At 41.0% G+C, this 14,361-nt stretch overlaps 1 protein-coding gene across 1 annotated transcript; it reads right to left on the bottom strand.

Moving 5' to 3' along the window:
* Positions 1 to 6,075: 6,075 nt before the first annotated feature.
* nqo1 (NAD(P)H dehydrogenase, quinone 1) lies at positions 6,076 to 14,361 on the bottom strand. Its single transcript, XM_079497019.1, has 6 exons — positions 14,212 to 14,361; positions 10,204 to 10,371; positions 8,718 to 8,848; positions 8,475 to 8,588; positions 6,981 to 7,082; positions 6,076 to 6,471 (listed from the first exon to the last, which is right to left on the bottom strand). Exons 1-6 carry the CDS (start codon positions 14,213 to 14,215, stop codon positions 6,151 to 6,153), a joined length of 840 nt encoding a protein of 279 aa, XP_079353145.1. The 5' UTR covers positions 14,216 to 14,361; the 3' UTR covers positions 6,076 to 6,150.

The following is a 14,361-nucleotide window of genomic DNA, read 5'->3' on the forward strand; positions in this document are numbered from 1 at the left end:
GTGGTGTATCGAATCTTGTGGACCAGACCCATTGCAAGATGCTGTACTCTGTCGTCGACCCTAAGCCATTCCAGCCTGTCGAAGTGGGCAGGGGTGAGGTGGGTTCGGGGGGCTAGGTCAAGTAGGAGCCTGACCAGTTTGTTTTGGGAAGTCTGGAGCCTGGTTTTAAGGGCCTTTGAGGTGCTGTGGTACCAGGAGGTGCATGCATAGTCAAAGAAACCCTGTACAAGGGCTCCTGTTAAGGTCTTCAAGGTGTTTTTGTTGACCAGTGAGGAGATCCTGTAGAGGAATCTTGTTCTATTGTTGACTTTTTTGATTACGTTGGTGGCCATTTTATCACCGGAAAGATTAGCCTCCAGGATGGAACCTAGGTAGGTAATTTCATCTTTACGTGTGATAACATTGTCACCCACTCTAACCAAGAAGCCATTTGCCTTGCTGAGATTACTAATAGAGCCAAAGAGAATGGATTCAGTTTTTCCCAGGTGTAAAGATAGTTTGTTATCAGCGAGCCAGGTGCAGATTCTACCGAGTTCAGAGCTGAGGGCATTTTCAACCTGCAGTTTGTCCCTGTCCGAGACCAGCAGTGCTGAGTCATCTGCGAACAGGAACAAGTTGCAGTCACAAGCTGAAGTCATGTCGTTTACATATATTAGGAACAGTAGAGGCCCTAGTATGCTTCCTTGTGGAACGCCACAGCTCACTGGGAGGGGGGGGGACAGTGTTCCGTTCACTTCCACCATCTGTTTCTCCCCTCATCTGTTCTCTCTGTTCTCTCCCCTCCCCTTGTGTGTGTATTTGTGCCAGGGGGGTGCATTAGAAGGGATAGAATAGAAAGAGGGTAGAAACGGATTTATACATCATGTAATCACATTATGAAAAAGAAGTAACCTTAATCAACCTAGATTACATTCGGGAAAAAATGGGTAGGCTAATAAGATTGTATAGTTACAACTTACAATATCAAGGAAACATGGCCTACATCTTGGGCCATTTTCAACCCCCATCCGACGATCTGTCTGGGTCCCCTAGGGTCCAGGCAGGGGGCCAGACTGAAGGATGGGGGTTGAACATTTAAGAAAGGGCTCTGCTACAGTATAGCCTACAGTGGTTCTCAAACATTTGCATGTCAAGAACCCCCAACTGTATAATTTGTATTTAGCTGCGTATTTTACCGCAGCCAATAGGCCTATAGGCTATATTTGAAAATATGTTGTTCCAGGGGCCCCCATAATATAAGAGAAGATTTGTGGTTTATTCCAATTATTGTGATTTTTCCAAATTTTGTCAAATAGCCGATCTACAAGCTCACAGAGTTTTAGAGTTAAAGTAGGCCTATAGATTTTTTTCTGATGCTAGACCTACAGTATATGAATGCATTTTGCTGGGAACTCCATCAAGGGCCTCTCTGTGGGTCCCCAGACCCCACTTTGAGTGTGGAGTGTGTTAGAGAGGCAGGGGCAAAAATCCCGTAAGAGGGCACTTTTGGACAAAAAAAAGAGTAAAAATAGCAGATCTACAAGCTCACAACGCGTCACGCTGCGACGCATTGGGAGCTTATAGATCAGCTATTTTCGGGGCGCAACCCAGCACTCTTTACTTTAGATATAAGTGGAGATGCAGGTGTAACGACATGGATTTCAAAAGCTATTCTCCTGATAGCTCTGGTCCATAGCCTTACTGCTGCAGTAAGGCTCTGCTACTTTCGCTTTAAAATCTCACATGGAACTCAGACCAGCCTCTCCTCTTTAGTGGAAATCTCAAGAACGTTTGACCTACTCACCAATACAAAGACGGGTTGTGTCATTAGAAAGCCTACTTTCCTTAGTGGGCGCACTCTGAGCCCCCCACCACACGTATAAACGGTACTTTTTGGCCAGAAAGGGATTTTCTTTCACCGGAGGAAAAATATTCTCTACGAGGCAATTCTCTGGGCAATATCGGTAGAGAGCGCATAGTAACTAAAAGTATTTTTTTCCCCCGGTGGAAACAAAATCCATTTTTGGCCAAAAAGTACCGTTTATACGTGTAGTGGCGGGCTCAGAGTGCTCCCACTAAGGAAAGTAGGCTTTCTAATGACACAACCCGCCTTTGTTTTGGTGAGTAGCAAAAACGTTATTTTTAATTACGCTAAAGAGGAGAGGCTGGTCTGAGTTCCATGTGAGATTTAAAAGCGAAAGTAGCAGAGCCTTACTGCAGGGCAGAATCATATAGCAGTAAGGCTATGGACCAGAGCTATTCTCCTGAATGCTGCCTTCGGGTATTATGGCATGGAATGGACTCAATGGAGTTGCATTTGCATTTCCTCCACCATAGTAAATGCTGCATTCGTGGTCTGGACGAGAGGGTAAAAGGGCAGGGGCTGAAGTCCCCTTTGATGTCTATGTGTGCACGTCCCTACAAAGGGTGGTAGTAGGCTGGACTCTGTAGGGGTGGCTTCATTGATTATGGGCTAAAAACAATGCAACTCATGAACAGAACACCTGCCATAGGGATTCACAGCCCTGATAAAGGCCACAGACAGTTGGAGTGTAGCCTATTGTTACACATTATTGATTGATTGATTGATTGATTGATTGATTGATTGATTGATTGATTGATTGATTGATTGATTGATTATTTATTTTCGTGTCATGCACACCTTGTGCCCAACCCTCATGGGTTTATAAGACATAATTTCACAGTTGCAATTACAGCATGTTTTACATTACATAATTTATGCATTTACAGCATGTTTACATTACATAATTCATTATATTACACCTCAGAAGTATACAGAGTACTCTGCCTTCTTTCCCAAGCTTGACAGATAAAATCTGCTAGAACGAAAGTCCCTTTGGCAAAACATATCTCCATTTTTACATAGTCATTTAAATCTAGGAAATCCCCACATATAGAAGACATCTTATTAACCAGCATATCCCTTATGTCATCGTATTTAGAGCAGTAAAACAAAAAGTGAACTTCGTTTTCAATTTCATCTAGATCACAGAACAATCTCTCATCTTCAGGGGTGGCATTAAACCTGCCAGTCTCCAGTGCTAATGGTACTGTTCCTGACCTTATTTGAGCATAGAGAGATCGTTGTCTTTTGTTTAAATTAAACTTCACATAAGGTTCTACAGTGTATATGTCCTTTATAAGGCAGTAGGTTCGCAACTTAGGTTTGTACCATAGGTCCCTACACCAGTTTTCTTTGTATCTGGAGAACATTGTATTTCTAATTTGTTGAACATTACATTGTAATCTATTTTGAAAGATAAAAAAACAAATCATTTGAATAAAGTAAGCTTCTCAGTTCATTTGTCCAGGGGTGACCACCTCTAAGATCCCAATTAAAGATCTTTTTGGTGAGTCTCTCCTCAGACATCTTCACAAGTCTATTCCATAGTCGAATCATTTCACATTTGTGTCTGATGCTTGGAGGTTCCCATCCCATATCCCCGTTAATTGCTAGCAAAGGAGTCAGTTTATGGACTCCCAGGAAGGATCGAATAGCTCTATGGTGCACGTTGTTACAGCTCGCATATTCCCGGAAACCCCAAACACCAGAAGCATAGTCAGACACAGGACATACGCCTGATTCGTAAAGTTGTGTATAAGCATTGAATCCTAAACGTCCACAATGTTTAACTTTGTTCATGACAGAGCCCAGTGCCCTGCCCGCTGATTGAGCTAGGATATTGACAGCATCATTAAATGTCATGTGCTCATCTAAGGTCAATCCAAGATACTTGTACTGATCAGTATAAGACAACTCTATTGAACCCAAACACAACTGAACTTCTCTGTATTGTTTTCTGTCTAAAATGAACTATTTGGGTTTTGTCTTGATTAGCTTCCAGTCTCCATTTCCAGCACCAGTCTGCAACAATATTCAACATTAACTGCAGATCGTTCTCCTGTTCAGCAAGTAAGACTATGTCATCCGCATATAATAATATGCTTACATTTTGATCGCCAACTGTAATTCCCAAGCCTGAAGCTTTGATTTTGAGGGCTAAATCGCTTACATAAATGGAGAATAATGTTGGGGACAGTATGTCTCCTTGTTTCACCCCAAATTGTTGAGGGAACCATCCAGTTCTATACTCGTTAATCTGAACACAAAAGCAAAGTAAAGCAAAGTTCTTTGTTTACCCAGGGTGAATGGACTAAGCTCGAGATGCTTGTTTACAGCCAGACCCTGCTCATAGAACATTTCATGGTAGGGGTTCAATGCCTTGCTCAAGGGCACTTCATTGGTGGTAATTTTAACGTGCCGGTCCGGGGATTCGAACTGGCGACCTTCCGATAACAAGACCGCTCCGCAAACCGTTCGGCCACCGCTGCCCCAAACACAGGCAACTGGTGCTTGATAAAGGGACTTGATGGCATTATAGAATTTCCCATTGACACCGGATTCTAACAATCGATACTGTAGGAGGTCTCTGTTAATCCAATCAAATGCCTTCTTGAAGTCGATAAAACAGGCAAAGGTAGAGTTATTCTGCTTAATTCTTGAATGTATAATAGTAGAGACGACATAAATGTGGTCAATGCATGCTCTCCCTTTTCTAAAACCGTTTTGCTCATCCACAAGCAGACCTGTTCTCTCAAGATGGTTTCCAAGTCTGTTGTTTAAGATTGAGGAATACAGTTTATATACACAACTAATAAGACTTATACCTCTGTAGCTAAGTGGTAACTTTGGATCATTCTTTGAAGACTTTGGGATAGGTTTAATAATGCTCTTATTTCACTGTGTGGTAATACTATTGGATGAATTAATATTTGCTTTTTTTTAAAAGATTTTTTTGTTTGTTTTGTTTTGTTTTTTTGGAATTTAAAGTTTTTACACTTTGTTAAAATGTTTTAAATAATATAAGGTCAGGTGCAATGTTTACATTGTTTGATTTCACAGTAATCCAAAAGTAATATGTTGTAAATTGTAATATGTGTGCTTACATAGGCCTATTTGTCTGCTTTTAATGAACAATAATGTTTTATTTGTAAAAAAAGTCTTGCTTGATCCCCAAGAGGTGCAGATGACATGGAAAATAATAACCAAACTAAGGCAGTCCGTGTATAGGTGAAAAAATGCGTTGTGAATTTATTATTTTGCATATAGGCCAATACAACAGACAAATCAATGTATACAAACAGCTAATACTAATCAGTCTTAATTATCAGTCATGAATGATTATACTATCATTATATGGCATTCCACCCAACACACAAGGCCTTGTATTAGCCTTATACATCCAGTAGAGGGCACTAATACAGCACATATATACGCATGCAAAATAAATATGAATCCACAATAAGTCATTCGAATGGAAATACTAAAAAATATATATTGAAACTCCCCTTTTAAGCACTATGGATAACATTTTCCAAGTTTCATTTTGTGGTCAAATAGTCTAGTCCCCGATTATAATACGACCCTGTTGTTTAGGATATTTCCATTGGTTCTTATTCAGGCCAATAGGGTATTTGTGTGAATAGCATAGAAGTTTTATGCTCTCCAATGAACTTAAATCCTATATAGCCTACGTATTTGACCAGGGCACCCTCCAGGGCTCTATACCAGGTCCCCTAGTTTTCCCTCAGCCCACTAGGTGTAGTTCACCTATTTGTGTCAAATATAGAGCGTCATATACGCAAATAATATTTTTTTTTAATAATAAGTGAATAAGAAAATAAGTGTAAGACATACTACTGTATTCTAAGATACCGTATGCACTGCTTAAGTACAGTTTTGAGGTATATTTGTACTTTAATTGAGTATACTTCCAATTTCCAGTACTTTTACTTTTACTTTAACGATGGACTCAACTCACGATACAATTCAAATCACCATATTAGGTTCACGATATGATTTTTTTACGGTTACTACGTAGTTACTTTGTAGATTTATTTTGTATTTTTTTTACAAAACATACATTAACCACTTCAGCCCTATATATATTGAAAATAGCCGATCTACAAGCTCGAGCTTGTAGATCGGCTATTTTCAAAAGGTTTTTAAACATTTGAAATGGGATATTCTGCATGATCAGTACTTTCTTCTTTTGGTATCCTTTAAGTTAACGCTGTAGTTCTACATTGCAGTATTGATACTTTTACTTAAGTAAAACAATTGGAGTTTTTCCCACCACTGCACATGTTCTACTTGGAAGTTGACTGAAGACTGACTTTCGTCTGGTTGTCTGGCGGCAGGGCTTTCCCTAGATGATGTCCCGTGGTGATGCCGACCTCTTTCGCCTTCCACTCCTCTCTCGCCTTGTCGTGGAGCAGGAACCCCCCTTGAAAGCTGAGGTCAAAAAGCTCGCACGGCGCAAAAGTCAAAGGCTTTTCGGAAAGCAGTCCCTTCAGTCTGCCGCGCCACCCGTCCAGCATGGCAGTGCGCGCCGCCGGGGGACTGTGAGTCGGACACCAGAATATCTGAGGAGCGAGAACCTGAAATCCACAGAAGTGGAGAACGCCATTCTGCAAGAAACAAGGAACAGTAAACACACATGGAGAAAATAATAGCTAAATACCGACATGACAACACACTGAATAAGAGACTTGTCTACTCTGAGGCCATTTTAGATCCATAGTAGACGGTAATACCATCCACACAGAGGTCATCTCTGTGTCATGCAATGTTTTGTCACTTTTTGTCACTTTATCATTGTTATTATCATTATTATTACTTACGTCATTACTACTATTATTATTAGTATTATCATTATTACTATCATCATTACTGTTATTTCTATTTTGCTACTTTGTTGTTGTAGATATAAGCCCCATTTATTGACAGCTTAGTTTGATTGTAGCATTTAGGAAGGCCACTCAACAAGCCCTTCTGGGGTTTTTTTGGCCTTTCCGGCACATCACGTTTTGATTTGGAATTTTCTTTTCCTTTCTATTTAAATATATCGTTTTTTTTCCTCACTTCTTATCATGTTTTGAATTTTACGTGTAAATAATCTAAACTAAACTAAACTCACTTGTAAAGGCCACAGTACGACATTGATGTCTCCATTGATGCCGTCAGGTTGGTACATTGTCTGCGTCGATCCAGTGCTGAAGGACAGCATTGCTTTCTTGTCCTTTAAGAGAGAAAAATGCAACAATTAAAATGTAAGGAGAAAGAAAAACCTAGCTCTGAAGGAATGTCTGCTAAACATATACATTTTTAACATTTGTAATTTGACTATTCCCTTGTGGTAGTTCAAAACAAACAACAAGTTTTAATTTATGACGTTGAAATTACACGTCTATCATCTATTAAAAAAAAAGTATGCTTTTACTGTTGCAGTTAACCAGCTCAAATCTATGTTGGCCATGGTTCCTGACATGCACAGAATAGGGACTGGGATGAATTTTATACGGAGTGCAGCTTTATACCTGAATAGAGGGTATGCTGTGTGCAGAGCCATCTAATAGAAGAGTTACGATGTTGAGGACGCTCAAGCTCTGTTCATGGAGCCTGAACTGAGACAAGCTGGAGTTGGAAATACATTGTTTTCAACGAGGGCGGCGCAAATAAGAGCTATTTTAAGCATGTGTGCAACATGACAACTGTTTTAAAGTATTGTACAGTAACAACTAAAGTCTCTTTAATGTTTATATTGTACTATTACTACAAAACAATCTAAAATAAAGGGATTTAAGATCATTAAAGCTGGGCTGTTGCCTGAGTCCAATTAATTTCTGCCTACTTCCGGTTGGAGAAAACCCAGTTGGTTTTCCACATTCTCAATAGAAGTCTATGTAGGAGAGCCGCCATTGGACTGGCCCCATGAAGTGACCGGAGTTTGCGTAACTCTGTCTATATCTAAGGCTCTGGCCGTGTGCATGCATTAAGTGAGTGGCAAATCGAGTGGCAAAGTGAGTTTAACGTCGATTAATACAATCAGATAAGACCTTTCGGTTTGTATATGGGCTGTGAAGGCCAGAAAGTAGTTTTTTGCCACTCAGTAGGTGTTCCCACATAACTAAAATGATGTCACGCGCATACCCTCTATTGTATTATGAACGCCCAACAGTATGGGACATTTTAACATTAAAGTTTTTTTAACCTGGGCATTTCCCAGAGTATAATTTGTTTGTTCCTTGTTCCTTGTTTTTCTGTTTTTTTAAGTTGCTCATCTGGTAACACTTGAAATAAGGCTGAAAAAAGGCTGAGTTACACTTTTTGTTCACAGCGCACACCTGACAAAAGACCATTGATATTGAATATTGATGATGATAGTTAAATAGAATTGTTTAAATGCGATGCATATGTACTGTATGTGACTTTGTTATGGTCCGAAGGTACATTATGTCAGGAGATGTAGTTGGCCCTTGTTTTAATATTTTCTAATAGACCTATGGCCCATAGGTTGAACCCCTATGAACCCCTGGTTTAAGTGGTTAAATGCTTGACAAATTGTCCTAACCCTGTGTCTGTTCTCGTGGTTTTAAATTTAGGCTACTTGTAAAAAAAAAAAAAGACAGACCTTGAATATTCCATTGTTGTACATCTGTTTCAGGGAGAATGCAAAGCCTTGTGCCAACACTCTGTCCATCCATCCCTTCATGATGGCAGGCACACTGAACCAGTACAACGGAAACTACACATGAAACAATTAAAGACACACAGTGAGCAGGAAGAGCATGCAGGCAAGTCCTACAATAATAGATACACAAAAGACTGGATAATATATAGATGCATTGCATTCATGCATAGATAGATAGACGACCTGGAAAATAATGAGCTCGGCTTCTTTAACTTTCTCCTGCTCAGCTACAATGTCCTCTCGGAGGCGACCTTCCATCCAAGCGTACATGGATTCATCACCGTACTGGAAGAGCTCCGGGTTCTTCAGTTCACCTGGCCGACAAGCATCAGCAGCGTCAACACTCTGTGTGTGCGTGCGTGTGTATGTCTTTGCGTGCGTGCGTGCGTGCGTGCGTGCGTGCGTGCGTGCGTGCGTGCGTGTGTGCGTGCGTGCGTGCGTGCGTGGCTTTCATACAAGAAGGCACTATTCACGGGTGGAATGTATCAACAGCCAGTATGTCTGTCCGTGAGAAGCATGAGAACAACTACAGAGAGTGCTTTTTAAAAATAAAAATAAATTATCCCACGATTTTTTAACCCATTTTTCATCCAATGTGTCAATTATCTAATGTGATCATGGGCTCTACACACCCTCCACCAACCTGGGGAGAGCAACGGACTTGAACTCATGCTTCCTTAATGCATGAGTGTCCAAGTTGCTCCTTTACACCTGACAGGGGGGAGTTTCCCTGGTTGGACGCGGCGCGTGGAAGGAACACATTATTCCAACCAGTTTCTTTCCCCTCCATCAGGCAGTATAGAGACCAGGATTACTGCATGTTTTTTGTGAGGGTACCTACCCTATAGGGGACACGGAAAGGCCCTTTCGCCAACCCCGCCTCGGGTATGGGCACTGATGACGCAGAGGAGAGAACACGCCCCCCAGCGCCCACAGCATCCCCAGCAGGAATCGAACCCAGGACCTTCTAGCTGTGAGGCGACAGCACTACCGACTGTGCCACCGTGCCCCAGAGAGTGCTTTAAGGTCAAGCAGCAGTGCAAGAATTGTTTCCTCTAATGATCCAGCCTATAGGACATAACTACGCACTGGTTGTTGGAGGCTTTCGACAACTTGGGATGCCCAAAGACAAGGATGAAAGGCTGGCAAAGCATTGTGCTGTCTCTGCTGCCATATACCTGTAGAGCTGGCCTAGCCCTGATGTGCTGAGTGACATGCGTGTTGTATCCTGAGGACATTTACTGCACCTAAAATATTTGTTGTCCCTGTATGCATTCCCTGTGTGTGCACATAAATACATTGTACTGTAAACTGTGTGTGTGCATGTGTGTCCTTGTATCTCGGTTAGCAAAGGGCTTGATGTGGAGTCTGAAGTAACCTCGCGTCACCAGGCTTTCCACCTTGGAGGAAAGCCTGATCTGTGTTCCAAAATCACCATGTGAACCGGTCTGGAGCAGATGGTAACTTATGTCATGTTGTAGTCACTGATTTGTAGTCATCAGGCAGGAAACCACAAGACGGAATCAGAAGTACCCATTCATATTTGATTCCGCCTTGTGGTTTCCTGCTAGATGACTACAAATCATTGACTACAACATGACGAAAGTTACCATCCGCTCCCGACCGGATCATAAACCCGAAATGTAACGCTGAATGTGTGAGAAATTACCTTTGACGTCGTCTCGTGTGGCGTTGGCTCTGAAGTCCATGGCGTACAGGTCAGACACGATGACTTTGTAGCCCTGCTCTGTTAACTCTTCCACAGCCGCATCCCGCGCAGCGGCGTTGAACGAGCCTGGACTGTGGTGAGCGTATACAATCAGAACGGTCTTCTGAGCTGTCTCACGCACGCACGCACGCACGCACGCACGCACACACGCACGCACGCACGCACGCACGCACGCACGCACGCACGCACGCACGCACACACACACACACACACACACACACACACACACACACACACACACACACACACACACACACACACACACACATTCAATTCAATTCAATTCAATTCAATTCAATTCAATTCAATTCAATTCAATTCAATTCAATTCAATTCAATTCAATTCAATTCAATTCAATTCAATTCAATTCAATTGCTTTATTGCCATGAGAAAATATATGTTTACATTGCCAAAGCAAAAAGCAGAGCAATACAATACAATCAAAACAACTATGTACATTTGAAAGTCAGAATATCCAATACATCGATTTCTATGTACCAAGATCACTCGATGCAGATAGCGTATAGGAATACACACAATGATTAGTCTTTAGGGTGGTTGTGTTCCATTTGATATCCTTCTCCTATCACAGCAGCTCACAAATCTTGCTGCTGTGTTTGCACATTGTCGTACTTCCCGCAGCAGATATGGGAGTTTTTTATCATTAGTCGTGTTTTCAAAATCTCAGTGTGATTGTAATCTGTGGGAAGTATGTGTCTCTGATGTCTTGGTACACTGGACACGCGCACGCGCGCACGCGCGCACGCACGCACGCACGCACGCACGCACGCACGCACGCACGCACGCACGCACGCACGCACGCACACACAGACATTTCAGATTTTCAAAGGTATCAATGGCCAACTAACAGAAACCATACAGTAAAATAATAAATAATGTATGCAACAGTTGACCGCTTAACCCACCACTTTGACCGGCATCCTCCAGGCCAGGGCTATTAGGCCCCTCCTGGCCAATATACAAGCTCACAACAACGCTTCACATTACAACATGTTGTGAGCTTGCATATCTGCTTTTTGTCCAAAACGTCTCCCCCAGAATAATGGGATTTACCATGTGGTTAATTGAATTTGACTCTGAGAGTCATTACGTATATAGCAGCCTCATGTTACTTACAGCACATCTGATATGCACGTAAATATCAACAATGCGTGCATTATGTAACTTGACTCTCGGTGAAGTCATGCACCTCTGAAACCCACCCCACCCGCCAAGCATTCAAATAGCTGTAAAACATGTCCGACAAGGCTGTGTGTGTCAACAACAATATCTAGTTTCTAGCACAATTCTTCAGCTATGCTTTCTTCTCCTGTACATCACATTGATAGAACACCATGCAGGCTGAGGCTATGAAGCCAAAGCTCTTGTCTAGACTTTGTGTTAAACCACTTTCACATTCTCTGAGAACTAGTCGGTTAGCTGACGTGACATCCTTTACACTATAATAACTTCCTTACTCCAGGTTGCAGGAAGAAATATGACATAATTGTGCCTAGAGGCAAAATAAACGTTCTAATAATACATTACAGTGTTGTTTTTGGCAGCAAATTTTGATTTTAGTTTTAGTCATAGTCTCTTGCATTTAGTTTTAGTCACATTTTAGTCACCTGGAATGTCTTGGTGTTAGTTTAGTTTTAGTCGACATCATAGGATTTTAGTTGGCTAAATCTACAGTTGATTTAGTCGACTAAAATGTATTTTTGCAGACCTTGGTGGTGTTGTAATGCCTTCTTTTTTTTTACACATGCTGAAAATAGCCAAAAATACAAGCTCAAATAGCCGAAAATACAAGCTCACAGCGCGTTGCGCTGCGACGCGTTGTAAGCTTGTAGATCGGCTATTTTCAGCATGCAACCAAGTGTAAAATGACTTATAGTGGATCTCTTGTCCACTAGTCCCTTCCTAACATTTTAGTCTAGTTTTTATTTGTTGACGAAATTGTCAGTAGTCTTAGGCACGATTCATACTCCTATTTTAGAGCCGAATAAAAGTCGGTTCGGCTCTGTAGAGAGAGAGTCACATTGTAGGCTCTACAGAGCCGAACCGACTTTTATTCGGCTCTAAAATAGGAGTATGAATCGGCCCTTAGTCAGTGATGTTACCCATGTTTTAAATGGCGAGTTTGTACTTCTGCCCTCTAGGAGAAGATACAAAGAACCAAAGTGGAAGTACATCAGATTTAAGAAATCGTTTGTACCAGCATCAACTAAGATGTTGAACGAGGCTCTGAAACAGCGGTAACTGTGTGAGGCTAGATTATCCACATCATGTGTGCAATTGTGTAATGTTGTGTCTTCCTCTGTAATGTATTTTGTTTGTCATTTTTGTTTTATGTGTGGCTGTAGCTGGGGTGAAAGCCCAAAACAAATTTCCCTTGTGGACAATAAAGTTTACCTTGACCTTGATCGTAGCTTAGTTTTCATTTAGTTTCCATTTATTTTCCGTCAGTGTAAAAAGGTAGTCGACGAACTTAGTTTCAGTCGACGAAATCAACACTGATATACATTAGGCATGTTGATATAATGAGGGAAGTAGTCCGCACACAGGCTTTGCTCCAGTAGTGTTTTATTGTATTTAAAACACCATTAGTAAATGTACTAATGGTGTTTTAAATACAATAAAACACTACTGGAGCAAAGCCTGTGTGCGGACTACTTCCTTCACTGTATGTATCTACCTTAGTCCAGCACCAGCCAGGAACTGGATGTACGCAAGCCACCTGCTTTTTTAAACATGTTGATATAATGAAACATGTATCTGTACTACATTATTATGACTAGGGGATCGCATTCCTCCTAGTAAGCCAATCATTTATTGCCGGAATCAAGCGTATAATGTAGTAAATCACTACATTACTGTTACTATATGTAGTAGTACTAGTAGTACTATACTACGGCCACTATACTACCACTATTACTACATTACTGCTGTTATTACTACTTGACTGTTACTAGGCCTACAGTACATACATTTTACTGAATCTTTACATTGTCACGTTTTCATGATATTAGGGTAAGTTTATATTAATCAACACTAGGTGGTTACTCTACTCTCATAGTCTTTTTCATAATAGGCCTATAATAACAGCACCTTTTTAATAATATATAAACTATTACAGGACTCAGAAAGCAGTCTTTGTTGTTGATTGATTGATTGATTGATTGAAGTATTTATTAACAGTTTGCAGAATGGGTACATTTCACATGAAAGCATAACTCAATACAAAGACTGTTACTGTGGACGACACACTGATAAAGCATTACACTTGTTTACAACAGGGTCCACCTTTTTCAATTCATCAGAACATTTAGAGACTACAAATATACACTTGTATATAAAAAACAGGAACTCATGTAAGGAGGTAAAAAGGGAAAAGAATACAGGGGGAAATATATATAAGGGGAAATTAAGGGGGTGGGGGGATGTTATATTTCAAGAAGCACATGAAGGCCTATAAAATCACAGCAATAAATAAATAAATGGACTAATGGTAATATGCATACAATGATGGAACATTATGTTATGTCCCATTAATGTCATTTCTCGTATCTCGAAAACGTGCGATGAGACTATAGGTCTACCAATTAGGCTATATTGTTTTTCCACACTGAAATCACTGCAACATTGAAATCTTTAAACAGCAAATGCACTGTTAGCACTGTAGACTCTGTCTAACTGTCTGTAGCCTTTGGCTAATTCTTTCAGTTGAGATAATTACTCAAATCGACCATGACAGCTGACATGCTTTGTGCAGAACACCAGCTAAATTAAGATTGCCAAAAATGCGTTTCAGAATTTATATATAATTTGTGGGCAAGTGCAAATATGAAACGCATGTAGGCAATCTTATTCTTATCTTTGTTCAGCGCAAAAAAGAAAAAAAAAACTTTCTTTGCGCTGCGTTCATCGATGGAGACTTTACTCACCCATTTCCTGTGTTGGAGCAGCTGCCTACAGATCTTCCCCAGTGTGTGTGTGTGTTTGTGCGTGTGTGTGTATGTGCGCTCCAGTTGCGTGCGTACCTCTTAATACACCAGCGAAACACTGCACTTTTCGATTGGAACTCAAGATTTGGC

The sequence above is a fragment of the Electrona antarctica genome (genome assembly GCF_951216825.1).
Source record: "Electrona antarctica genome assembly, chromosome: 3".
In the NCBI taxonomy this organism is placed as follows: domain Eukaryota; kingdom Metazoa; phylum Chordata; class Actinopteri; order Myctophiformes; family Myctophidae; genus Electrona; species Electrona antarctica.

What these genes read in the sequence shown, in the direction of transcription:
- nqo1 (XM_079497019.1), bottom strand. An exon ending in CACACGAGACGACGTCAAAG is followed by an intron (nt 8,849 to 10,203) that starts GTAATTTCTCAC and finishes CTTGTCGGCCAG; the next exon opens with GTGAACTGAAGAACCCGGAG. An exon ending in CCGAGCTCATTATTTTCCAG is followed by an intron (nt 8,589 to 8,717) that starts GTCGTCTATCTA and finishes TTTCATGTGTAG; the next exon opens with TTTCCGTTGTACTGGTTCAG.